Source organism: Triturus cristatus, chromosome 1_2 (genome assembly GCF_964204655.1).
Source record: "Triturus cristatus chromosome 1_2, aTriCri1.1, whole genome shotgun sequence".
Taxonomy (NCBI): Eukaryota; Metazoa; Chordata; class Amphibia; order Caudata; family Salamandridae; genus Triturus; species Triturus cristatus.
The window spans coordinates 381285582-381313282 of NC_140580.1; the positions used below are offsets into that span (position 1 = coordinate 381285582).

The 27701-nt window shown below is 43.1% G+C and overlaps 1 protein-coding gene across 1 annotated transcript in view; it reads left to right on the forward strand.

The window, feature by feature from the left end:
- LOC146867398 (heparan-alpha-glucosaminide N-acetyltransferase-like) overlaps nucleotides 1-27701 on the forward strand; it is a 1041362-nt gene that overhangs the window by 923423 nt on the left and 90238 nt on the right. Inside the window, exon 15 of the mRNA XM_085605125.1 lies at nucleotides 6602-6679. Coding sequence (XP_085461251.1) covers nucleotides 6602-6679 — 78 coding nt within the window. The remainder of the gene's footprint in view (nucleotides 1-6601; nucleotides 6680-27701) is intronic.

Consider the following 27701-nt stretch of genomic DNA (forward strand, 5'->3'; position numbering starts at 1 on the left):
AATTTGGTACATGAGATGATAGATATTCTTTTTGTGACCCCATGAAAGAACTGCTCTGTATTAGGTGTATTGTACAAACCTGTTGATCCTGATGCACCTGAGGAAAGCACTAAAACTTTAAAGAGAGCTGAAAAATGTTGATGCTTCTACAACATGAAGAGTAGAAACTAGCATGTCTCTGCTTTATTAACAATGGACAAGGGGGCATTAATACATTGTGTGTTGCGTCTCCTCAAACATTTTTACATTTTGCATAGGAATACACAATAATGTGTTAAGGCGCATACAGTTTAAGTACATGCCGATGAATGGCACAAATATTGTTTATAGAAATGCAGAGTTGCAAGAATATTATGTCAAAAATGTTATCAAGTCAAAAATATCCAGGAGCAGAAAATAGAAGGTAAGAATATAATTTGTTTATGCATGTACTATTTTATTAAATAATGATGTATATAATACTGCTTACTTTAATATAGTTGTATTAGATATTATTTTTATAAATTAATGTAAAATATATTGCTTATTATATTAATTTTAGCTTTGAGCATTATTATAATAATTTCTTTAGTATATTTTGTAAGATTTAATGAGTAATTATTTTGTTTTTACATGTAATGAGTAATTTATAATTTAGTAGTAAATTCTTGGGTTTGCAGGGCAATAAGGTGAGAAGATAATTAAATTATATCTTTTTATTTCAAACTATTTTTATATTCGTTTATTATTTCATTTGTAATCATTTATGTAAATTATTTAATTGATGAATTGGTATTTAAATATTTAAATATATTTTGTGATTGTTAATGTGTAATTTTACTTTCCACTGTATAATTACTCATTTATTATTTAGTAGTAGAAATAGGATGGGAAGTTGTTTAAATTATATATATATTTTCTATATTACATGTTATGGGAAATGACTATTTAATTGACAATTAATTATGTAAATAATGTAATTGATTATTTGTTAAGTCAATTTTTTGTTGTATTTTAATGAGGTTTTAATTCATTGGTAAGTGTATTTAATAATTAACAATTTACAAATTAATTTTATACTTACTATTTGTTTTAATGTATTAGCTTCATTTAATTACTATTTTGGGGCCTAATTACGACTTTGGCAGTCCTCCGGCGGTGCCGCCACTGCACCGTCCCCTGAAGGACAGCAAAAGCCATGGTGAGCCCGCCCTCCGGATTACGATTGTAATCCAGGTCAAGCAGGTAGTGCAGCAGAGATGGGCTGTTAGGCTCATAGGAGAGCCTAACATGCAGCTCGACGCCGTAACAGCATCTGCAGCATGTTCAGCAAGTTCCTGCATGGTGTGGCATGCATGCTTGCCACACTGTGCTGGAACGGGGGTGCAATTAAAGGGGGGGACACAACATGTGCCCCCCTGCATGCACCCTCAAGCCCAGATCCGGCAGGAGGCCCTGTTAGGGCCTCCTTAGTTGCCTCTCCCCCACCCTTTTTAAGACGGGCTCACTGACATGAAAACGGTGAAAAGGCAACTCAGAATATGCTTAGCGGTCCTGGGAGGGGCACTGCCAGCATATTCATGCCGGTAGCAAACCGCCTGCCAAGTAGGATCCTTAGTCCTGGTGGAGGCGGCGGTCCGACCACCACACTCTGAATACTGCAGGTGGACCTGCTGTGTGGCAGTGGTTGGATTGCCACCACGAGTACAACGTTCCTGTGGACCACCATACTTGTAATTAGGCCCTTAATATTATTATTTTATCTATAATTTATTTTACATTTCTTTTGGGTTTGTGTATGAATTTTGGGGGTATTGGGGAGTGAAATGGACTTATTTTAAATCTATTTATTTTGTTTTTAATTTGTTAAACTATTTTTGTAGGTTTGCATTTTATTTTGTATTTATGTATTTATGATATATATTTTTTTATTTGAAATATGTTTTAATATTTTTATGTTTTTAGGTGTTTACATTTTTTAAAAATAATGATTAGGAATTGGAATAGTAAATCTAATGCCTCCAAAGCCCAGCATTTCCCCTGCTTTTGTTTGCAGTGGACTGGGCATAGCAAATATAACCCCTCCAAGTCCAATACTTTCACTACTGTGGCTTAGATTAAAGTGGGTATAGTAAATCTAACCCATACAAAGTCCAACACTGTCCCTACTATTGCTTAGATTAATGATAATAAATCCAACCACTTCAAAGTTCAATGTTTTCCCTGATTATTTTGCCTACATCAGAGTGGGATATAGTAAACTTAATCTCTCTAAAGTTTAACATTCTTCCTACTGTTGTTTGGGTTGGAGTGGGAATAGTAAATTGGAATAGTAAATACAACCCTTCAAAGAACAACACTTTCTCTACGGCTGTTTAGATTGGAGGGGGAATAGTAAGTCTAATCACTCAAAAGTCTAACACTTTCCCTGATTTTGCTTATGTTAGTGGGGGATAGGTTATCTAAAATCTTCAAAGTCCAGCACTTTCCATGATTTTGCTTACGTTGGAGTTGGAATAGTAAATGTAACCCTCCAAAGTTAAACACATTACCTACTGTTGCTTATATTGGAGTGGGAATAGTATGTCTAGCCCCTCTGAAGATCAACATTTTCCCTGATTTAGCTTATGTGGAGTAGGAATAGTAAATCTGACACCTCCAAAGGCCAAAACCTTCCCTACTGTCATCTAGATTGGAGTGGGAACAGTAAATAAACCCTTTCCAAAGTCCATCACTTTCTCTGCTTTTGCTTAAATTGGAGTTCGAATATTAAATATGGCTCTATTGAAAACCAACATTTCTGCTAGTGCTGTATATTTTCGATCGCTGTTATTTTTTCCCCCCAATGTTTATATTATTTATTAAAAAGAATGGTATTTTTATGTACTTTTTTATATTAATTTAATGTTTTAATTAAGTGTGGTTTATTTTTTATGTTTAATTTTTTATGCTTTTTAATTTTAACTTTATAAGTTATTGTTAATCATTCTATTGTATCTTAAAAGTGCCTATACATATTGTTTTTATACTTTAAAGTGTGCATATATATATAGTTTATATTATTAAATACAACTATTTTGATTATTAATTTTATATTTAAATTTTGTATCATGTATGTTTTATTATATGGAGATGCTTTGTAATCTTTAGTTTTTTAATTATTGTTAATATTTTTTATGTAATTTTTTTTCATAGTTTAATTGTTTTTATATTTGTTTAGAAAATATATTTTTAAATAGTAAGGGGTCTATAACAATCAGTCCGCCACCTTAACGGAATGTGGGACCGTCCGCCAGGGGTGCGGCGGTCCCGCACCTGCAATCAGGATGCCACTGCCACCGTGGCGGCGGCAACTCCCATTTCCAGCATAGTTGCGGGCGGTGTTCACAGCACCGCCTGCCACAATGCTGGGAATGCACGTTGTGCATTGGTATGCACAAGGTGACAGGCACCATGCGATGCCTGCCACCTTGTCCATGCCAATGCAGGGGGCACCCCCCAACAGCCTGGGGGGCCGCTACGGGCCCCCAACAGCCAAGACCGCATGGCTGTCCATGTTGCTGCCATGGAAAGGCTTATCTCCGCCCGCATTATAATATGGATGGTGGTGTCTTGCAGACACCGCCACCATATTATTCAGGTTTTTCGCCCGGTCGACGAGTCAACCGGCGGAAAAGCGGCAGACGGTGTTTCCGTCTGCCGCGGACCCCCCAGCCATCCTTATATAGCGGGGGGTCTTTTAGGTAGGGACGGCGTGCGGATCACCCCCACCGGGCCAGCGGTGGCGACCGCCGGCCCGGCTGGGGCGATCCCCCCGCCATCCTAAGACCCTTAATTTCTATTACTAATTAAAAAATATTTTAATCATTTTATTATTTTAAATATGTTACAGATAATGATATATATAAAATGTTTGGATAGACTTACCCTTTTTTGGCACTATGCTGCTCCACAATATTTTTGATGCATTATTTGGGGAGTTTTCTTACCAAGTATGTAAACTTGATAATTATGTATGCAATATTTTGACTTCATATTCTGGTGTCAGGATAGTTTTGTTGTTCATAGTCTGTCATAGAACCAAAGTTGGACAAGAGAGAAGACAAAATACCTGTACAACCATGAGTACTTCCCCCAGTGCTAGATAATGGACCCTTTGATGAAGCATGCCACACTATGCGGGTGAGGGCGAGCACTTTGAGCACCTAATGTATTGTTGCATGGACAGTTGGACAGAAGTACAATGACCTGCATATCTCAACCATTTACAGAATTAGTTATATGTGCTCAGATACAAGATCCTCTTTATTATTTACGCTTATATATTTGGGAGTATGCAAAACGGCCATATTGAGTAAAATCCCTCTTAGGATCAGATTACGAGCAATGCAAAATTCCTTTCAGTAACACTAATGCTGGCTGACATCTCTGCAGTAAATTCCTGCAATAATAAGTTATACCCACACAGAATGGGGAATAACTGTGTGAAATCAGATTTCCAGATTGAATTCGCCACGAAATTCTAGATTCCTTGCGGTTTAACACAGTCATTTACTACCTGCTTTAGGGAGGTAGAAAATGTTTGTGAGGGGTACCTGTGCGGGGTAGGGGGAGGAAGATGTTTGGGAGGGGAGGCAAGGGGAAGATATGATATCACCTGGCAGGGTTCCCGGGCTGAAGATCAGGTGGGGGCCAGAAAAAGGGTCAGGCTGCACTACAGCCCTTTCTTTGTTTAGAAAATATATTTTTAAATAGTAAGGGGTCTATAACAATCAGTCCGCCACCTTAACGGAATGTGGGACCGTCCGCCAGGGGTGCGGCGGTCCCGCACCTGCAATCAGGATGCCACTGCCACCGTGGCGGCGGCAACTCCCATTTCCAGCATAGTTGCGGGCGGTGTTCACAGCACCGCCTGCCACAATGCTGGGAATGCACGTTGTGCATTGGTATGCACAAGGTGACAGGCACCATGCGATGCCTGCCACCTTGTCCATGCCAATGCAGGGGGCACCCCCCAACAGCCTGGGGGGCCGCTACGGGCCCCCAACAGCCAAGACCGCATGGCTGTCCATGTTGCTGCCATGGAAAGGCTTATCTCCGCCCGCATTATAATATGGATGGTGGTGTCTTGCAGACACCGCCACCATATTATTCAGGTTTTCCGCCCGGTCGACGAGTCAACCGGCGGAAAAGCGGCAGACGGTGTTTCCGTCTGCCGCGGACCCCCCAGCCATCCTTATATAGCGGGGGGTCTTTTAGGTAGGGACGGCGTGCGGATCACCCCCACCGGGCCAGCGGTGGCGACCGCCGGCCCGGCTGGGGCGATCCCCCCGCCATCCTAAGACCCTTAATTTCTATTACTAATTAAAAAATATTTTAATCATTTTATTATTTTAAATATGTTACAGATAATGATATATATAAAATGTTTGGATAGACTTACCCTTTTTTGGCACTATGCTGCTCCACAATATTTTTGATGCATTATTTGGGGAGTTTTCTTACCAAGTATGTAAACTTGATAATTATGTATGCAATATTTTGACTTCATATTCTGGTGTCAGGATAGTTTTGTTGTTCATAGTCTGTCATAGAACCAAAGTTGGACAAGAGAGAAGACAAAATACCTGTACAACCATGAGTACTTCCCCCAGTGCTAGATAATGGACCCTTTGATGAAGCATGCCACACTATGCGGGTGAGGGCGAGCACTTTGAGCACCTAATGTATTGTTGCATGGACAGTTGGACAGAAGTACAATGACCTGCATATCTCAACCATTTACAGAATTAGTTATATGTGCTCAGATACAAGATCCTCTTTATTATTTACGCTTATATATTTGGGAGTATGCAAAACGGCCATATTGAGTAAAATCCCTCTTAGGATCCGATTACGAGCAATGCAAAATTCCTTTCAGTAACACTAATGCTGGCTGACATCTCTGCAGTAAATTCCTGCAATAATAAGTTATACCCACACAGAATGGGGAATAACTGTGTGAAATCAGATTTCCAGATTGAATTCGCCACGAAATTCTAGATTCCTTGCGGTTTAACACAGTCATTTACTACCTGCTTTAGGGAGGTAGAAAATGTTTGTGAGGGGTACCTGTGCGGGGTAGGGGGAGGAAGATGTTTGGGAGGGGAGGCAAGGGGAAGATATGATATCACCTGGCAGGGTTCCCGGGCTGAAGATCAGGTGGGGGCCAGAAAAAGGGTCAGGCTGCACTACAGCCCTTTCTCAAAGCACTTTTACAAGCTGACATTTCTGGCCTTTGTCCCCGCATGTAGAAAATACAGGTGCAGGAAATTCAGTCAACATATAATTGTGCAGAGCAGACTTCCACACAGGAATGTCATTCCACACAACTTGTAATCAGGGCCTTAGAGTCGTAAAATGGTCAGAAAACATTGACTTAATGCCTATCTATTCAGAAACAGAGAGAATGGTTTGAAGAAAAAAAAAAGTTCGTAACCACATATACCTCTGGGGTTTAATACTTCTTTCGTTTCAGACAGCGGTTCCGCAGGTTATAAAAAAAACCTGTATAAAAAACACTGTACGTGCTTTCTTGCCTTGTATCACAAGCTTCTTTTTTCCGTGTCCCCCCCGCCTGCAGGCCGGTAAGATCATCTTGCTGTACCGGAAGCAGCCGAGCAGCATTCTGAAGCGGTTCGTGGTGTGGGCCGTACTTCTGGTGAGTAGCATGAAACTGACGCGCAGTGATGAATACATTACCCTGGCTGCTGACTCCTTCATTTCCATTAGTGCTGGTCGTAAACCTCTTGTATTCCTGGAAACACATCTCTGTGTTTTAAAATGGCGCGAGGAGCCCGTGCTGCACACCACACCTCATAGCTGCTTGGAGTTGGTACCTCCCTTAATGTATTTGCACTTAGGATCACATTTTACATTCGCATTAACCAACACAAACCATTACTAAGCACTTAGCAACTCTATTAACCATAGACAGCCAAACAACATACCCAACCTATCAATCGAGTGCCCAGAACCGTATGAAAGGGCATCCATGTTAACGAAGTACAGCAGTGCAATACTACAGGTAGAAGGCACTGTACAAATGCTGATAACATACAACTAATCTTAACTGTAGGGTCTGGCTGCCTACATCTGCACACCTCCTCAAAGTACAGATGATGCTATGAGGTCATCTGAAGAGGGTAACAGGCTCTCATCTAAGTGGATAGATGGCCTGGATTTGAATATACCTCGTTATCACGCATTACTTTTCCCCGCAGGGAATTACAATGCGGTCGTTACAACGACCGTGTTGTAATTTTGCATACCATTACCCCGCAAGTCGTAACAATGGTACAGTCCTGGACCAGGATGTCAGTCCCCTGGCTGTCATCCGAGAGTGTCCACCTTCATAGGGAAAAGAGAGTAGGCTTACGCAAGCACCCCATTGCCCAAGATTGGGATTCCCTAGTCACGTATTTAAGCAGTGCATCAGGGATCCCCGTGAGCATTCCTCTACTGCTACACTATATCATTGGTCTTCGGCTTGGCTAGAGTCTAACTGACATAGATGCTTTCACAGTTTATTTTTCGGGCATTGCAGCCTACAGCTAATTTCTGAGGCTAGAGAGGGATGCCGCCAATTGACTGTCCCACAATACTACTGCCTAATAGGTTTGTCAAGCGAGGAAAGGAACATGTTAGGGTGGGGTGACGGGACGGGAAAATGTCACAATGTGGGGATGGTCGACTCAAGGTGTTTGTAATACAGGAAAGAATAGAAGGATGTGTACGGGAATAAGAAAAATGTCATGCATGAAGCACTGTCTAGTGGAGTGCCGTTACCTTGATTGTATACAACCTCGTATATATTGCAAGCTGTATCTGTTTGAAAACTGCCAGTAAAGAGATATTTAAAAAATGTGTTCCACCAGTAAATAGAAACTGATCCAGAAAGGTTAATTATGGAGCTTCATGCAATAATACAAGTGCCATGGGGGGTGTGTGGCAGTTCTCAGATTGGAGAAAGTGAAATCAAAATCTTTGGTGAGCTATGAATGGAAACCTGAAATTCGAAAACTACAGAAGAGCACTGGTGGGAGTGGGGCAGGACACTTGAGGACAATGATTTGGCTGAATGCTTACGAAAGGCCGATACAAAGCAGTGGTCCAAAGAAGAAAGGTCACTCTGTGGCATGCAATTTTCCTTATGAGAGATTATTTAAAGTCTGCTTTGAAATCACAGAACTGGCACTCACCAAGAATATACCTCAGGACATACTCCAATGCTGTGAAAACGTTCTTTCCATGTTTGACATCAGGGTCGCAGTGATCCATTATGGAATCTTGATTAATCCTGAAACATTGCCTTATCTACTCAAATGTTTTGCTCCCCCACACCAAGGCGTAATTGTTTTCAAACATTTAATCATATCCAAGTCCTTCATGCCACAGGCATATTATTCAAAGGGTTTAAATTCCAGTTAGAGTAAAGCCCAACAGACTTCATCAGAGACATATTGCCATCATACATCTCAGAGCAGAGAAGATAGACTGGCTATGGAAGATTAGTCCCTTGTGCCTTCAAACTCCAGTTCATAATATTAAAACTGAGGGAACTTTCCAACTGCAAGTTCTTATCTCAAGCTTCATACCCCCAGGAAGAAGTCACAAATTAACTCTAAAAATATCTGGAGGTCAAGCTTGTACTAAATGCCCAGCAATGAGGCCTCAGGCACATCAGGGGGACAGAAACTAACCTTCAGCAGCACATAAATGGTGCAAGGCTGGTTCATCGTGACCCCTTTCTCATTTTTTTGTTTTTTTAGAAGGGGCTTTAGTTGAGTGTGGAGGGTTGTGAGAAGTGGATTGAAATCATTTTGAGGCAGGACAATTCAAGATAATCTATTATAAGTTAGGCCTGGCTGTCTCATGCAAGAATAAAACAAAAAAAGAGTGGGCTTGTAGTAGATATTATGGCGCCTCCCTCACTGCTTTGCGTGGGTCAACATGTTTCAGCTCTTGTGTTGGACTTGGCCTTTCTGCAGGGTCATCCTTCACCCTCCTGTTTTTTTAACCTGTTTTTGTTGCCTTTTATGACTCTGTGCACTTTACCACTGCCAACCAGTGCTAAAGTGCTTGTGTTCTCTCCTTAAAACATGATAGAATTGGCTTAAACTAAATTGGCCTATTTATTTACTTGTAAGTTCCAAGTAAAGTGGTACTACAGATGCCCAGGTCCTGTATATTAAATTCTACTACTAGTGGTCCAGCAGCAATGATTGAGCCCCCCTCTTATAGCCCTCTAAGCATGTCTCAGGCATGCCATTGAAGCCTGTGTGTGCAGTTTTAAACTGCCATTTTGACCTGGCAAAATAAACCTTTTGCCAGGCTCTAACCATCATTTTTGATACCTGTAAGTCACCCCTAGGGTAGGCCCTACACAGCCAAGAAGGGGAGGGTGCAGTGTATTTAAAAGGTTGGACATGTACTTTTAAGTTTTACATGTCCTGGTCGTGAAAATAAATGTCACTACTGCAAGGTCTATCTCTCCCATAGGATAACATTGGGTTAACCTATTATATTTAATAAGTGATAACGTTCAATTAGGAGCAGGTAGACAGGTCATGTTTGGTGTCTATAGAAGTGCAATTAAAAGCCCTCTTTAATGGTGAAGTTAGATTTTTTTATCATAATTCTGAAATTGGCACTTTTACAAAGTTGGGATTTTTTTGTCCTAACCGTTTGGTGCCTGCAGCCTGATCTTGGGTCACATGACTAGGTGTAGCTGGCAATTGGTCTTTGTGTGTTGCCCCCAGATGGTGAGGCAAAGGTAAGCTTTGTGTTGGCAGGATGGGCCACTCTCAGTTGATGAGGGAAAGTGCTGTCATCTACAACACTTGCAAACACAAGGAGATGATGGACGGAGGGCTGAAACTTTTCAGACACTCAACCCCAGTCACAGATCTGGGATGAATCCATCATCATTCTTTAGCTCACTTTGCCACTCAGTTCAGAGTTCAGACCCATCTATATGCAAATTAGTCTTGACCCTGTGCCTCATGGGAACAGTCCAGCCCAAACTGCCAAGCCAAGTCTTCGCTGAACTAGAAACAAGCATCCTGGGCCTGGTTTCTAGGTAACATCCTTTATCAGCCAGGCTAGCTTGAATCCTGTAGCAAAGTGAGCAAGGGATCCACGTCTGGGCATACCCTGCCAACTTAGGGCGAACAAAGCAAACACAAGGAGATGATGGACGGGGCACTGAAACTTTTCAGACACTCACCCCAGTCACAGATCTGGGTTGAATCCAACTGAGGTGGCGAAATGAGCTAAAGAATGATTATGGATTCAACCCAGATCTGTGACTGGGGATGAGTGTCTGAAAAGTTTCAGTGCTCCGTCCATCATCTCCTTGTGTTTGCATCTACCAGACTTGCACATCACAAAGGCTCTGCTTGAACACTCTCACAAAGGGTTTGACACTAGTCTATTGCGACCCTAGACACTCTGGGGCCAGGGCAGGGAGACAGGAAATTCCAAGCACCTCAGAAGCATCTCTCTAGAAGCTTCTCCAACTCCAAAGTGGGCACCAGGTACACATATTGGACCTTTCGACCCAACTCTTCAGTACACTTCTGGACCAGAGGAAGACTCTACCAGTAAAAAGAATAGCTGTGCTGCTGAAAGGACTGCCACTCTGCTGGACTGCTGTTTTGAAGGACCGCCGCACCACTGTGCTAACCTGCTGACCTCTTGCCTGGGTGATAAGGACTGAACCTTCATCAGTTGAACCCAGGACCACCAGAGTGACTCCAACAGCTAGTTTGCTGGCCTCCTGACTAGAGACTTTAGGGACAGAAGGCTCCAACCATCTTGAACCCTACACCTGGACTCTGCTATCTGTGAGTCCTGCAGTGGCATAGCTAGGCCTTATGGTGCCAATGGCGGCCCCTGCCTTTGCCGCCCATGGCGGCCTGATTGAAGAGCAGAGTGGGGGTGCTGGCGATTCATGCAGCTGTGACGACCGCAGGTAAGAGCGGGGGGCCCTGCCTCCACCCCCAAAACTCATACTACGTTGGGCGGTCTGCCGCCACTGCCCCACCCAGCTACAGCACTGGAGTCCTGTCCGCGTGAGTGGTGCAGTACCAGTCCTGGACCCCTAAAAACGGGCCTAAAGCTGCTTTGCCAGCCCCAACTGTGGCCCCTGCAGAACTGACATATCGAAGCCACAGCCTGACGCATCGCACACGAAAACTCCACATCGGAGCCGCTGCATATTTCTGGTTCTACTGATAGGATCTATGTAATTTCAGTCTAGTTTTACTTATTAAATTGTACTCTATTTTTTTAATTTATGTTGGATTTTTTTTGTGTTGTGTTTTCACTTACTGTTTGAAGTGCTGCATAAATACTTTACACATTACCTCAAAGTTAATGCTCTGTGCCAAGCTGCCAGAGGGTTGAGAACAGGTTAATTTGGGGTTTGCTTGCGACTTCACCCTGACAAGGACTGTGGTTGCTGCTTGAGTAGGGTTTCACCTCCCCCTCAAACAGTGTCCCAGTTTCTTACATTAGTGGTCAGCTGTGAGGATCAAGACTTGTGTTTGTCCAGTACCATAGAGTTATTTTGTGATACACTGAATATCCCAGATATGTAATCTAAAACCAATACGAGTTTTACATTTCTTCTTGATTGGCCTTTTCACTTTTTCCCAATTTACTCTCATCCTACCTGACTGTCTGTGACCATACCTGCAGGAATGGAATCAGAGCTCGGAAAAATGGAAAGTTACACAGTGGGTGAGCTGAAGGAGTTCTGTAAGGAATTGGGACTTCCGACCATAAAGGGTACCAAACCGTTGGAGCTTCAGAAAGCTCTGACGTCCTTGGGGATGGTTTCCCAGTTGCTGAAAGCAATAGAAGATCAGGATGAGGAAAATGATATGGAGGAGCAAAGAGAGGTCCTGGAAGCAGGTCCCGAGAAGCAGCCCACAGGCGATGGGGATGTCTTGCCTCCAGAATTGGAGACCCCCAGAGTGGAAAGCAGTGTGTCCTCCCATGGTCTGTCCCCAGAGGAACTGGCAGACAGGAAAGCTGATAGGAAGTTTAGGCAACAGATGGCCAAACTTGAGATAGAGGAAAATAAACTGGCAATAAAGGCAGTGGCCTTTGAGGAGGAAAACAGTGTTGTTGGCTCATGAACTGAGTCTGAAGGAGCTGGACTTGAAGGCCAAAGAGCTGTTAGAGTTCAGCAGGAATGTTATCAGTGAAAACACACTGACCAGTGAAGGAGGAAGGGTCGCATGCCCAGAAACTTGGGGGAGATATACTAACATTAGGAATACCATTTTCCTAATTGCGATTAACTCCAAATCACAATTAAGAAATCACTATTCCTAATGTATAAAATGCTTTATTCCAAAATAGTGATTCCTAGTAGGTCGCAAATTGACCTACATCATGAATATTATTGAGGTAGGTCACAATTTGCAACCCATTAGGAATCATAGCCATCACAGAGAAGGTGGCCTGCCGAAATCAGCAGACTACCATGTCTGGTATTGTTTTTTAATAAAGCAATCTATTTTTTTTTTTAAGCAGCCTGTTTCCTCAAAAGAAAAATGAAGTAGGCAGTCGTCAATGGGACCATGGCATGCACTTAAAAAGTATTATTTTAACATTCTCCGAGGGCAAGGGGCCCCCAGGGGACACCTTCCCATTTGGGAATGGATTACCACCACTTTTAAAATGGTGGTAAATTATTACTGTTTTGCTACCAGAATTCAGTCGATCGCAAAGCAGTAATACATACCATACCAATTTGATATTTGGAAGCGGGAATCCCAAAGCACGTCAATTCGGAAAAACCAAATCACAGATACAAAATGCGATTCATTAACAAGTTACAGAATTGCATCTTGCACAATAGAAAAACAATTTTTCTAGTTGCAAAATCAGGCAATTTGTGACCGGAAAAATTATTTGAACATCTGGCCTTTGGTGCCTAACTTTGAGGTAGAAGATGACATAGACAGGTGGTTTGAGGTATATGAAGTAGCTCTAGAAATGTATAGGATCCCTGAGGAGGATTGGGGAGATAGCCTCTCGAGGCATATACCTAATGTGAGGAGGGACGCCCTACTGACCATAGAGAAGGGGGACCGGATGAGGTGTTCCCCCCATGAAAGAAACCCTTGTCAGGAAATATGGTTTCACCTCCGAAGAGTACAAGTTGATGTTTAGGGGCAGTCAGAAACTGTTTCACCAGGACTCTGGGGGTTTTGTGGAACATTTGTGTAAGGCACTGGATTGTTGTGTGTAGGGTGGTGAGGTAAACACCTATGAGAGGCTGAACAATGTTATCATCATATGTTCAGTAATTGTCTCCCAGAGCCACACAAACACATGGTTGACTACAAACCTACTGACCCCAATGAGCGTGCATACAAGGCAGACCCCTGGGTTAGTACCAGAGTGTCTGGGAAGGTACCTGGGAGTGATCCTAAGAAGGGTGGTTTAGGTTACCACCTCACCCAGTGAGAGGGGGGTTCACAGAGACCCAGACAGGTCCCATTATAGTGTGCGGGGGGAAAGGGTTCTCATGCACCTTCTAAAGCTGTGAGGGGAGGGTCTGATGGGTGGAGGACCAGGGTGCTCCATTTCCAACCCCTGTGCTTTGATTGATCCCATTGTGGCACAAGGAAGGAGACCATGTCTGTACCAAGAATCCATCCACTGAAGGGAGTTTCACAGTGTCAGGAGAGCTGGAAGGGGAGGCCACCCAGGACACTCTGGAAGCGCAGTTTTTTGGGGTTAACACTCCAAAGTGGAGGGTACGGAGGCCCAGATGGGGGCAGGAGGTGGACATAGCCCACAGTGGGAGGACCAGTGGACCAGGGATTGCCATCTCTGAGAGCAGAGCACCCTAGACTGACTCTGGTGAGGCCACATCTGATCTGGGGGTGCTTCTTGTGCCATCATGGAGACAGAAGGCTGGAGACCTGCATCAGGCCGACCCCTTCATGACACAGAGTGTGTCATCCTTGAGGGGGCTTTCCAGGTACCTGTTCAGCATCAGGGTACAGACCCTGGGCTGGGTGGCTAGTCACAGGCTACCACCCCTGGACTGGTTGTAAGGAGATTGGAAGTAGGATGCCTAACACCTGTGAATACTGCCCCTCACTGTGAGAAATGGCAGAGGTCAGGGATCCCTGGATAACCTGTCGCCTGGCTCTTGACAGCTGTCAGTGGCCTCTGTTGGTTTCTGTCCTTATGGGTAGCATTTTCCTTGGTATGAGGACAGAAGTCTAATCCCAGGGGTGGAGTGGGCCACATCACTGTGATAGCCATGGTGATACTGTTTCCCTACTCAGATGCATCTATGAACACGTTAAGGTTAGGTGCTGCATGGATGCAGTCCACAGTTGAGGAGAAGTGTTCCCCATAGGTAAGTTCAATGGCTCAGGAGATTGATGACAGAGGGATCCGACTAAGTTCAGAGAGGCATAGAACTGACCAGTGTGTCTGCATAACAGGGCCTTCAACCATGTTCTATCACCTAAGCAGGGAAGCCCATCAAGGTATTATTTAGTACACCCTGTTTTTTGTCTAGTTGTGGGTTATGTTGGACTTGGCTCTTTCTGCAGGGACATCCCCAAACTTTAACTTCACCCATCTGTTTTCTGAATCTTTTTTTTGGCTTTTAGAACTTTGCATACTTTGCCACTACTAACCAGTGCTAAAGTGATTGTGCTCTCTCCTTAAAACATGATATAATGTGTTACACCCTATTTAATTTACTTGTAAGTCTCAAGTAAAGTAGTACTTTAAGTGCCCAGGGCCTGTACAAATTAAATTCCACTAGTGGGCCTGCAGCACTGATTGTGCCACCCACTTAAGTAGCCCTCTAAGCATGTCACAGGGCTGCCATTGCAGCTTGCGTGTGCAGTTTTAAACTACCATTTTGACCGAGAAAAATAAACATCTAATATAGGATAACATTGGGTCACCTTATTACATTTAATAAGTGTTAACTTTCAATTAGGAGCAGGTGGACCGGTTGTGTTTTGGTGTCTAAAGAATTTGAATTAAAAGCCCTCTTTAATGGCGAAGTCAGATTTGTAATCACAATTCTGAACATGCCACTTTTAGAAAGTCTGCATTTTCTTGCCCTAATCATTTGGTGACTGCAGCCTGATCCTGGGTCACATGACAAGGTGCAGCTGGCAGTTGGTCTTTGTATATTGATCCCAAACAGAGAGACAAATGGAAGCTAGTTGTTGGGAGGATGGAACACATTGAGTTGATGAGGGGAAACAGCTGTCACCTACCACACTTGCACATCACAAAGACTCTGCCTGAGCACTCTCACAAAGGGTTTGACACTGGTCTATAGTAACCTAAGCTAATCTGGGGCCAGGGCAGGGAGGCAGGAAATTCCAAGCACCTCAGGTAAGTGGAAACCTCTAGAAGCTTTTGCAACTTCAAAATGGACACAAGGGGCCCGATTCACAGAACTAACTTAAGACAAAATCCTAAACTTACTACCATTTTCGTATTCACAGAAGGCACTTACTCATTTTGGTATTCACAGAAGACACTTACTCACTTCGGTATTCACAGAAGTTAGGAGTCCTAACTTTAGGACTCCTAAATGCCTTCTGTGAATACCGAAAGTCTTAAAATTAGGATTTTTCTCAGTTTAGGAGTCCTAAAGTTAGGACTCCTAACTTTACTACTACTAAACTGAGAAAAACCCTAATTTTAAGGCTTTCGGTATTCACAGAAGGCAATTAGGAGTCCTAAAGTTAGGAGTACTAACTTTACTACTACTAAATTGAGAAAATCCTTATTTTAAGACTTTTGGTATTCACAGAAGGCATTTAGGAGTCCTAAAGTTAGGAGTGCTAACTATACTACTACTAAACTGAGAAAAATCCTAATTTTAAGGCTTTCGGTATCCACAGAAGGCATTTAGGAGTCCTAAAGTTAGGAGTCCTAACTTTACTACTATTAAATTGAGAAAAATCCTAATTTTAAGACTTTCGGTATTCACAGAAGGCATTTAGGAGTCCTAAAGTTAGGAGTCCTAACTATACTACTACTAAACTGAGAAAAATCCTAATTTTAAGACTTTCGGTATTCACAGAAGGCATTTAGGAGTCCTAAAGTTAGGACTCCTAACTTCTGTGAATACCAAAATGAGTAAGTGCCTTCTGTGAATACCAAAATGAGTAAGTACCTTCTGTGAATACCAAAATGGTAGTAAGTTTAGGATTTTGTCTTAAGTTAGTTCTGTGAATGGGGCCCAAGGTTTATATATTGGACCCTTAACCCAACTCTTCAGTTCACTTCTGGACCTGTGGAAGACTCAATCAGGAAGATGGACTGCTGTGCTGTTGAAAGGACTGCCACTCTGCTGGACTGCTGCTTTGAAGGACCGCTGCCCCACTGTGCTGACCTGCTGCCCTCTTGCCTGGGTGAGCAGGACTGGACCTGCATCCTTTGACCCCAGGACCACTTAGACTCCAAGGCCTAGTTGGCTGGCCTCCTGACTACAGCCTCAGGGACAGAAAGCTCCAACCATCTTGAACCCAGCACCAGGACTCTGCCGTCTATGAGTTCTTCCCTCCAGAGTGGTGCCATTCCCAGCCCTGGACCTTTGGAAGTGGCCCCTGAAGGAGCTCTGCCAGCCCCAACTGTGGTCCCAGCAGAACCAATGCATCAAAGCTGCAGCACATCGACAACCAGTAACTCCACATCAGAGCCGCTACTTGATGCATCGCCTCTCCAGGCTCAGCATCGGGACTGCTGCATGATTTGTTTGCAGGGAAGGACTTCGTATCACCACCCACCGCCTTCCAGGAACCAGTGCTGTGTGATGCACCCTCAATGCAGGCCTTTGCATCTCAAGTCCCTCGTCAACGGTATCTTTGATAATGACACAGGAGTACGTATTGCAAGTCTCACAGCTTCTTCAGAACCAGACGCTGTGTGACGCATCTCGACACAGGACCTCAAATCGCAAGCCCCTTGTCAACAGGATCCTCGTTGAAGATACAGGTCCTGCATTGCAGCTTCACAACTACTAGGAATTGCAGCTGCACAATGCATCCTTAACAAAGGACTCTTCAATGCTCTGCAACCAGGATTTAAGGTACTCTTCTTCAGCTGTCCTAACTGGGTCTGTGTAGCCAGCCCGCGATCCATCACGGTCAGCCTGAACTTGTGACTGTGTCCCGGTCCAGAGCGACTAGATAACCAAAGTTGCCACTTTGTGCTTTTTGGTGCTATTTTCACTGAAATCTTTAAAATTGTATATCTCAAGTTCCACTGTTTGGATTTCTGTTGTTTCGATCTTTTTTGTTCATTAAAATGTACCCAATTTTTCTAAATTGGTGTGTCAATTTGCTTGTGTTGTGTTTTACTTTATTACTGTTTGAAGTGCTGCATAAATACTTTACACATTGCCTCTAAGTTAAGCCTGACTGCTCTGATCAAGAAGTTTAAGCACAGCTTAATTTGGGGTGTGTTTGTGACTTCACCTTGACAAGGATTGTGGTAGCTGTTTAAGTGGGGTTTTACCCCAGCAACCAGTCACTCAATTTCTTACACCCGGTCAGTGTACTCTAGTTGGCAGTGGTTTGCACCCTGTCCCAGTAGGGACCCTCACTCTAGTCAGGGTAAGGGAGTCACAAAGCTCAAAAAATCCCTGCTCACCCCCTTGGTAGTTTGGCATAAGCAATCAGACTTATCTCAGAGACAATGTGTGAAGCATGTGTACCCACACACAGCAACACAGCGAAAACACTATAAAAGGAGTCCACACTAGTTTAGAAAAATAGCCACTATTTATCTGAATAAAACAAGACCAAAATGACAAAAATCCAACATACACAAGTCAAGATATCTCTTTTAAAAGACTAAACAAGTTTAGTCTATAGAAATCAATGGATGTGTTCTTTTCAGCACAAAGCACCATAGATGCATCAAAAATCAAAGACAGTGCCAGGCACAGGGTCGGTGGGTGCTGGAAAAGCAAAGTAATGCTTCGGTTCCTAACTACATAGGGGAGGTCATGTGTTGGTTCCTTACTGGCAGGGGAGATAATGCGTCAGTTTCTGGACATGTGGCCTTTGTTCCTTACTGTGGTGCTGTGTCAATGAAGAGTCAGCTTCAAGGGCTGATCGTTGAAAATCCAGGCGCGCTGTGTCGATGCAGCGGTGGCGATGCGTCAATTTCACAGACATGATGCAGGCGCTGCTTCACGTCAGCCGTGAGCAGGTGTTCCGTCGGAGTCGGAGCGGGTGACATGGATGTCGGTGACACGGTGCTCAGTGCTCACGCTGCAGCGATTTTTCAGACGCGCTGCGATGGCGAGCTGGGGCCTGCGGTGAAAGCTGTGGTCAATGCTTCCAGTGGGAACCACGCTTTGGTGCAGGCAGAGGCAATACGGCGATCTTGTGCAGCGATGCGTCGAAAACAGGTGCTGGGAGTCGATGTATAGAATTTATCTTTAGATCATTAGGTTAGGGGCCCAGGAACTGGATTTGGCACCACTTGGCAAGTCAGGTCTCTCAGCAGAAGAGCCCAGGCACTGGTAAGTGAAGTCTATGATGGCACTGAGACTTCTTAAAAGTTGGCAAGCATGTATTGGCTCTTGGAGAACCTTGGAAGCAGGAAAGAGAAAGCAAAGTCTAGTCTTTTGACTTCCAGGACAGAAGCTGCAAGCAGCAGGTCAGCACAACAAAGTAACAGGGAGAGAGGCAGTTCTTCCTACAGCATGGAGCTCTTCTTCCTGGTAGAATGTCCTCAGTCCTGAAGTGTTCTGATTTTGGGGTGTCAGAGGTCCAATACTGTTTTCCCTTTTTGCCTTAGAAGTAGGCAAACTTCAAAAGAAAGTCTTTGTAGTGCACAAGATCCTGCCTTTCCCTGACCTGGCTCCTGACACACTATAGGAGGGTGGCAGGGGGAGGGGTGCGGGGGGTTGGAGACAGCATTGTGTGAGGGCAGGCATAGCCCTATTCAGGTGTCAAGGATGGCTCCTCCCACCCCTCTAGCTCAAGAAGGTTCATCAGGAAAGGCAAGCTCTCTTTGTGTGACTGTCAAGAGTGAATGCACAAGAGCCTAACTTTCAGCCAACCCAGACGTGTATTCTGTGCACAGGCAGAGGCACAGGATGTTTAAGCAAGAAAATGTTCACCTTCTAAAAGTGGCATTTTCAAAAAAACATGGAATTTAAAAAACAACTTCACCAAAAGATGTATTTTTAAATTGTGAGTTCAGATACCCCCAAACTCCAAATCTGGATCAGCTCCCAATGGGAAATTACACTTAAAAGATATTTCATGGCAATCCCGATGTTACCCTATGGGAGAGATAGTCCTTGCAATAGTGAAAAACAAAAATAGCAGCATTTCACTATTAGGACATGTAAAACGCACCAGTGCATGTCCTACCTTTTAAATACACTGCACCCTGCCGATGGGGCTGCCTTGAGCCTACCTTAGGGGTGACGTACATGTAATAGAAGGGAAGGTTTGGGCCTGGCAAGTGGGTACACTTGCCAGGACAAAATGGCAGTTTAAAACTGCACACAGACACTATAGTGGAAGGTCTGAGACATGTTTGCAAGGCAAATCACGTGGGTGGCACAACCCATGCTGCAGGCCCACTAACACCATTTGATTTACAGGCCCTTGGCACACTTGGTGCATTTTACTAGGGGCTTACTAGTAAATCAAATATGAAAATCATGTATAAACCAATGACAAATAAAATTTGGACAGAGAGCATTTGAACTTTAGCACTGGTTAGCAGTGTTAAAGTGCCCTGAGTCCTAAAGCCAACAAAAACAAGTCAGTAAAAATAGGAGAAGAAGGCAAAAAGTTTGGGGATAACCCTGCAAAAAGTGTCAGGTCCAACAGTACTCTTCTTTTTAGGCTTTCTTCAGGACCAGGCGACCCTCTTTAAAAGCTGTCTTACCCGAAGAGCTCCTTCTAAGTGAGAAGAGATGATGGTTAATGTCCTATAAGTAATATCTGCCTCTGTTACCCTATTGTGGACTCCTGACTCCCTGCATCGTTGCAAGTGGTGACAGGAGGTTACAGTACCCAGCCTAGCTCATACAACAAAGTGTAAGGTCTGTTCTGATGCTCCAGGACATGGTTTACCTTAACGTGTCCCTCCTGTCTCCACTTTGACTTGAGTGTCAGGTCTTCTCTCAGATCCATAAAAATTGAGGGACCATCTAGATGTATCAATAGTAACAACACGTGTTGCCTACTGACCAGGGATCTGAGTACTGCATCTGTGACAGAATTGTGGGCCTCCAGAGCCTTGTAGACTCTACTGAGAGGCTTGTTAAAGTAGTGTAAGTCTGACTTATGGAAGGGGGTGTGGTGATTGAGTGAGATACAGTCAACACTAGCATACAAATAACAGGAGGGCTATATATCCAATAGTTTTCCCTCAATTTTCTGAAGTTATGGTGATCATGTTTCCTTTCAATATCACTGGCAAATTAGTTTAGAGTTGTGCACACTGTTTGAGACCACCATATGTTAACTTATTAAATCTGTGGTTCCAATTCTTTTGGAGTTAGTTTATCTGAGGGACTGGGTCACCCTACACTTATAAATAATTTGTAGAGGTAGGTACCTCAGACCAAACATTGGTTTGTTAGTCGAAATAGGAATTTACAAGAGCTTGCAACATTAGACATTTGTATGCACATTGATATTTCGTGGGCAAAATACATTCCCAGATATAATGCGACAGGTGACAGTGATGACTGTTGGCCCAGGATTGGGTTTATCCGAAAGGCAGATGCAATGGTACAATGAAAACAAGATGAAGAGTCTCTCTGTCTTCACAACTAAGATCTAATTTGCTGAAACACGTCTGTTCCTAGGCCACGTCTCCCCACCATTTGTAGGCTATGTCTCCCCAACAATGTCTCTTGCACTGTAAGAACCGACTTGCAAGAGGAGAGAGCATTCAGTATTGATATGAACTGTATCCAAGCTCCCTCACCATCCAGACCTACAAGGGCAAATAGGATTTCTGGCAAGGTATCCTTTCCTCGTCTTTTTAACATAGTTTGAGGTACGCTGGTGTAAAGTTCATGTGGCGTGAGTGGAATAATTTAGAGAAATAGTACAGTCAAAAGAAAACAAGGATACAGACGTCTAAAACAAGCTAATATTTAAAGATATATTGTTAATACTAGAGTATTAAGTGGCAAAACTGAATTAAATGCTGTTCAGTGTATTAACAGTCATTAGGCACTGCAAGCTGTCCCAACAAACATGAGGTGTCCCGCTGTTAAAATAGTCTTTAAACCAGACAAAGCATGACTGGCTTAAAACAACAGGCAGATCACCTCAAATTGTTGTCTGACCTGTGTTCAAATAGGTATTTGCAGCTGAAAAGCCAAGCATTAAAGAATTGACTCTGGTGGTAAAGAATGCAGGAATCTGGTGTGTGGTATTGCGTCAAATCAGTCCCAGAAGATGCTGAGCACTTCTATGAAGTGTTTCATTGACCCAGAATTTGAGTAGCCATAATTTCTGCAGGCATCGAGCCGAACTGAGTTGGGTGCTATCTGGTTAACTCAAGTGCCCATCGAGCCTTATGGTGAGATTCAAGATTGATGATTTAAGCCTGACCATTGGTCGTCAAGACACAGTTAGCCAGGCTCTTGGGTTAGAGTCGGAATTATCACACGAACTTGCAGCTGTTGAAGTGGGTCAAGCTAGGTTTAATAGTTTTAGCCAATGATTAATTTCTTTTGGGGTCTCCAGCAAGGCTGCATAAACCCTAGTTAGTACAGTGGCTTGACTTGTATAGTTGCAGTAGATTAGAAACTGAAGACTTTGTCTTTTTAATCAAGATAAATAGGGAGGTCCCTCAATTGCTGGTCACCTTGGATGCATAGTACTAGGACACTCCTCGGAGTAACAGAGCGCTTTATAAATCGCTATTATTAGATTTCATTGCATAGATTTTACATCTTTGCAAGAATTCAGTGACGTCTACACAGATATTGACTACTTGATAGACAGCTGCAGGGATCTCCCAACAACACGTAGTCTGATAGGGCCTTACAATTGCCTCCAATAAACAGAGCTGGAGCTACATAGCACATGCAGGAACTCAGGGGCAGTTTACCCCAAAAGCCATGTAGGCTTCTTGTAGGCAGTAGGCACCACAAGCGGCTCAGCAAGTTTCCGTTAGTTGTGACTTTTGGACCCTGAGGGAAACAGCGGCATCTAGAGGTCCGTGTCCTAGAGCAAAAAAGCCAAGAGTTTGTCTGGTATAACTCTGAGTGCAAGTTCTTCAGGTGAAGTGTCTTTGCTCCTGTTCCATGCTCCAGTATGCTCTACGAAATGGATATTCGAATGCAGCAATCTTATGAAGTTGGTGAAATCTATTATGTATTAGAAGATTGGAATGTTGAGCGCTCCATTGAAAACATTGGAGTGCTCCGGGCAGTAGAAGCCCGGAGCATCAATATTCCAATGTTTAACAAAGGCCTCACGGAGCGCAAAGGGATTTTAACCCCCTAGGGCTCTGTGAAGCTTTTGTTTTAGTAACTAGAACATTCTGCATCCTAGGGACGTTATGCTCTAATAGCCTTAGAGTCCTCAGTAGCAGGCTCCACCGGCCGTTGAAAGGCCCGCTTCCTTGCCTTCGGCTCGGCCTTTAACGCTGAGAGAGGGTCTTTAATGGCCGGTAGAGCCCGCTACGGCCGGCTCTAAGGCTATAATCACCCACAGTTCTATACCAAGCCATATCTTCTATTTTGACAAAAATTACTTTCATTTCTGTGGGCAGGCTCATCAGTTGTCACTGTCAAAGATACAGTAATTCTCCAGAATGTTCAATATGTTACAATTGTAGGAGAGACGCGAGTAGGTGGATTTGCCTGCTTTGCCACAGAGATTTTTGATTATGTGATATTTCCATGGTGGTGACAATGTTTTCTGCTTCTCCAATTCGTAACTGACACTTCAGTAACTGGCCAGCCTGACCATCGACAGCTAACTTCTAACGTGCCAGTCCTGAACATTTTGGTGCCAAATGCCTGGCTGACTAATAATACCGACTAACTTTAGCTGAACCCATAGCATCACTTCAGATAATACTGCCTTGATCGTGTGGTTCGTGAATCAAATTTGTCATAGGATCACTTTTTACTCATCCTTGCTTGACAAACACAACACCATGGAAAAACACCTTGGATTAACTAAAATATAGCACACATGCTAATTACTCCCATCAACAGCCATAACATGAGACAGCACTAAAAGACCCAGACCTACGCCAAAACTCCACCCAGAAACGTCTGCAAGGATATGTTAACTGGCATGTGTAAGCTATACCATTTCTGGTACAAAACACAACAGCCTGTTCGTGTGAAAGATAATTGTAAAAAAAGAAATATACCAGTGAATATCGGAAGAAAGGGGTTTTATTGAAATACAATGAGTAAGTCAGTGGAAGAGCCAAAAGCAATGTATAAAGACTGAAAAAACGTCAGATGTACCTCTAAACAGATAAAGAATATTTTTGAGTTTTCCTCAACTCACAGCTAGCAGGGCCACCAACAAAACACAGTTTCAACTGCAAATGTATCCTTCTGCCTTAGAAGGCTTAGAATTCTAAAGCTGTTGTTCTTAGCCACACGGCTCCCAGCAGTGGTCTACTTATTTTAAATGTTATTTGAGTTTAAATATTGGATGCATACAGTGAACATGAAACCTCAGAGCAATTGAGTGCTTTATAGAGATATTCCAGATCCTGTCATGGATCTTTGTAGGACTTAAGATGAATGATATGTATGCCAAAAGGACTTTGATCTCGTATATTGTTGAAGGAGGCACAACTCTGCACTGCTGACCCTAGAGAGGCAGTCCTGTTAAGAGCCATCTTCAGTTTAATATATGCCCTGGATGCAATGATGGGCCCACGTGGGTGTGGTATGTTTCAACTGAATTCTGAGAATGTGGGTTGGCAAGAGGATATGGCTGCACTATTCAGGTCCCAAATTCTCAATACCTCAGACAAGGTACATCAGATTTGTAATTGTAATTGTAGGTAGCATTTCTGTAGCATGGCTGTCACCCAACGGGTATCCTGGCTCTGGGATTACCATCAGGGGACACTGTACGTAACTGAAGGTCGGGTCAGGGGGACTGAAGAATTAATTATTCGGAAAGAGTCTGGTTTTCAGTTCCTTCCTAAACCGCAACAGAGTATTAATTTGTCTGACCTCGATAGGCAATGTATTCCAAAGTCTGGATTCTACATGACTGAACGATCTGCCTCTTAATCGAGCTTTGTTAAAATGTGGGCTACATACCACATTAGCTGAAGAAGAACAGAGGCTTCTAGCTGGAGAGTACCAGAGGAATTTCCTCTGAAAAGGCTTAGGCCCGATTTGATGAGCTGCCCTATAAACAATACAGAGTGCCTTAAACTGAACTCTCTGTGCCATAGGTAACCAATGAAGATCATTTAAGGCAAGCGAGGCAGAAGCTCTGCGTTGTCTGTTTAATGCAAGCTTAGCTGCGATTACTTGAATCCTTTGCAGCTTTTTTAGCAAGGAGACTGGGGCTCCCAATAGTAGAGCATTGCAATAGTCTAGTCTGCTCATAATAATACTCCTTACCACTTGGGGTCTGGCTGAGACTGGTAGGAAAGGGAGTATTTTTCGAAGCGCTCGGAGCAGAGATAGACAGGTGCTCACTGTTTTATTCTCTTGGGAGTCCAATTGTAGGTTACTATCTAGTAGTACTCCTAAGTTAAGAGCTGTCTTAACAGGCAGCGGGGGATTATTTACAGAGTCTGGCCAAAAATCTGATAGAAGAGGACGGGGGATTTTACTTGCGGTATGTTTTTCTTTTAAAACATACCTTTAACTTGGCATTCATATTTAGTGTCTTTGATAACAATTGTGTTATATTTTGACGGTTTCACATCTAATCAACAACCAGACAGAAAATGGCTTAACCGCTCCACCACAGCTACCACTGGAGCGTCAAGCAAACGACGGTAGTCTTGGCTAACATTTACAAAAAAGTGCCATTGTTCCTGGAATATTGAGAAAAAACTACAACGCAAACAACTAATACTGACCAGTGCTCCCCAGCTGAGCCAAAACCCCGAGAAATCACCGGGTGTCAAATACAGTGACCTACCTAGTTATTATTCATCAGCTAGACTGTTCTGCGACCACCAGACTGATCATTTTGAGACATGATCTATTAGTAGATAAGTCCCATCTCAAAATCACATGCAGTTTGCAAAAAGTCAGTGCGCACTTTGCACCCGCTATTTGTGACTTGCCTCATTGTATTATCAGGCTCTTAAACCCCAAGCATCAGGTGCTGTGCTGCATAACGAAAAAAGAGGCTGGGTTTGATTATTCGAAAAAAAATGTTTTAATCTTGGTCTCCAGTCACAAGTCTGATAGTAAACTGTTCCATATTTTAGCTCCCATGGTTGGCCTTCGAGTGATGACTTTTACTTTCAGTTCTGTTTGCATTTAACGAATACAAATTTCTCGATAGTTTTACCACTGAGTATTTAAATTCCAAAGTCCAAATAATGTACGTTAAATAAACCATTCATAACTAGAGAACTGAAATTTGCGGAGAGGGTGTGGCAGTGCCAGTTAGTAGCCAATGGAATTGGTTTGGGCATTTGATTGTGTTTTTCCATGGACTGCAACAGTAACAGAATAGCAGTCTGTGGAATTTCTGCTTTGTGTTCCATGAAACAGGGGGAAAAGTTTCCAGAATTGTGCTATGAAACATAAAATTTGTTACTGATTCGACATTATGTGGTAGTTCGTGAACCATGCAAAACACCACAAAGCTATGACTAAATGAGCTGTAACTGGTGAAACTGTGAGATTCTGCTGTGTTTCATGAGCTGGAAGAGTTTTGCAATCCATTCTATGTGCGAATTCCTCTCCAGGTAAATTGATCACGTTTTTGCAGGAAGGTTAGCTCAACACTACAATGGAGTATCACTATTTTGGCGAGGGCCTTGTTTTCTGAGGTGCGGAAAATTAGAATATTTGAAAGGGAAGGCTTTCAAAGAGTTCAAACCAATCAGAATTGCATACGAGTCAAATTTATAGCAACTTCATTCGGGTCTCACTGCGTCGTGTAGAGGGGAGGGGCACAAGCACCCCTCAACAACTTTGCTAAAGTAGTTCCCATATTTGATGCTAAATCGAGTAATAGGCTTCTCTCTGGTGTTCCATCTTGCGTCATCACTTGATTCCCAACTGAAGAGAACATCTTTCGCAATATGAATTTCTGTACTTTATAAGTCTCATTTGGAGCATACTGGTGGAAGTCGTTAATAAAGATTTACTGGCTAATCGCAGAAAATGAAGTCTAGCGTTATGTTTGTGCCAGAATTTTGAAGACAGGGCTATGACCCTAGCTGAGAAATGCTTCCAGGAAACGTAGGGGAATTCTCTTCAATCTCACTTGATTTACCTGCTATAAAAGATTTGAAATATGAAGGCATTTGGGGAGGTTACTGTACTTTTGGCATATAGACATTATTGAGTTGCATGAGGACAGCCAAAGGATCATTGTCCTGTAGAGAAAACTGAGCCATGATCTCATCCTCCAAGTCCCTCCAACTTGAGGCAGAGTCCAAACTTTTCCTTGGTCATTAGCTGTAATTGGTCCTTTGGAGATACAATTTTGCACTTCAATAGGCAGGCGTAAATCTCCACATGAAGTTTCCACCAATCCAAGGCCTTCCAGTTGACATCCTCACAAATCAAAACTCTCACCTAAGCTCAGGTTGGACCACATTTATGTGGCTGGCTCATGGAAAGCCATGGAATATTCACGCTTCAGCAGGGGAAGGGGAGGTTCATATGCCAACTATGTTACATTCTTCTACAAAAATGTGTAAGAGATCATGGGGAGGTGAAGCAACATTATTCAATGTTTGTTTTCCCAAAGACATTTTACTGTTGGGAAGTAATGGTGCAAATGTTAACGGACCTCATGAAAATATTAAAAGTGTCCAACGTTCTGAGGATGCGGTCTGAAAAACACAACTGGCATTTGGTATCTCTGTGAAGGAATGTTTTTTGACTCTAAAAGCTCTGTGACTTGAGTGCTTGCGTTTTTATGGTGCTTTTCTCAAGCTGAATGTACCAGCACTTATCAAACCAGCACTTAGCATACATGTAGCTTCTTTTGTAGCTAGTTGTATCAGATGACTGATCCTTCATATGTTGATAAACTGCTGGAAGTAGTAGATATTGAAAACTTTGAATGTTCCATCTTTTGAAACTCATCCAGGTAGGCGGCAGCCGTTAGCGTATTTATTAAGATCTTGAGCTACCGCTGAACTGTGGCAGATATTGGTGATCTTACAAGAGTGATGTTATTGAATCCTTCCGCAGTTGGCCCTGTAAAGTGGAGTCTTACTCTGCTGAATGCCTGAGGTCAGAGTCGAAGAACTAACCGTGCCACAGATGGCGTAATCCATTACTGCTCTTCGGCTATTGCCTCACCCTTTTGTTGAAGGTTCCAGAGCTTTAGTAGTATCCTTTTTAAAACTGGCCATAGTTTTAGTAGTATATGTTCTAAAACTGGACAGAGTTTTAATAGTATCTGTTCTAAAACAGGCCATAGTTTTAGTAGTATCGGTTCTAAAACTTGCCATAGTTTTAGTAGTATCGGTGCAAAAACTGC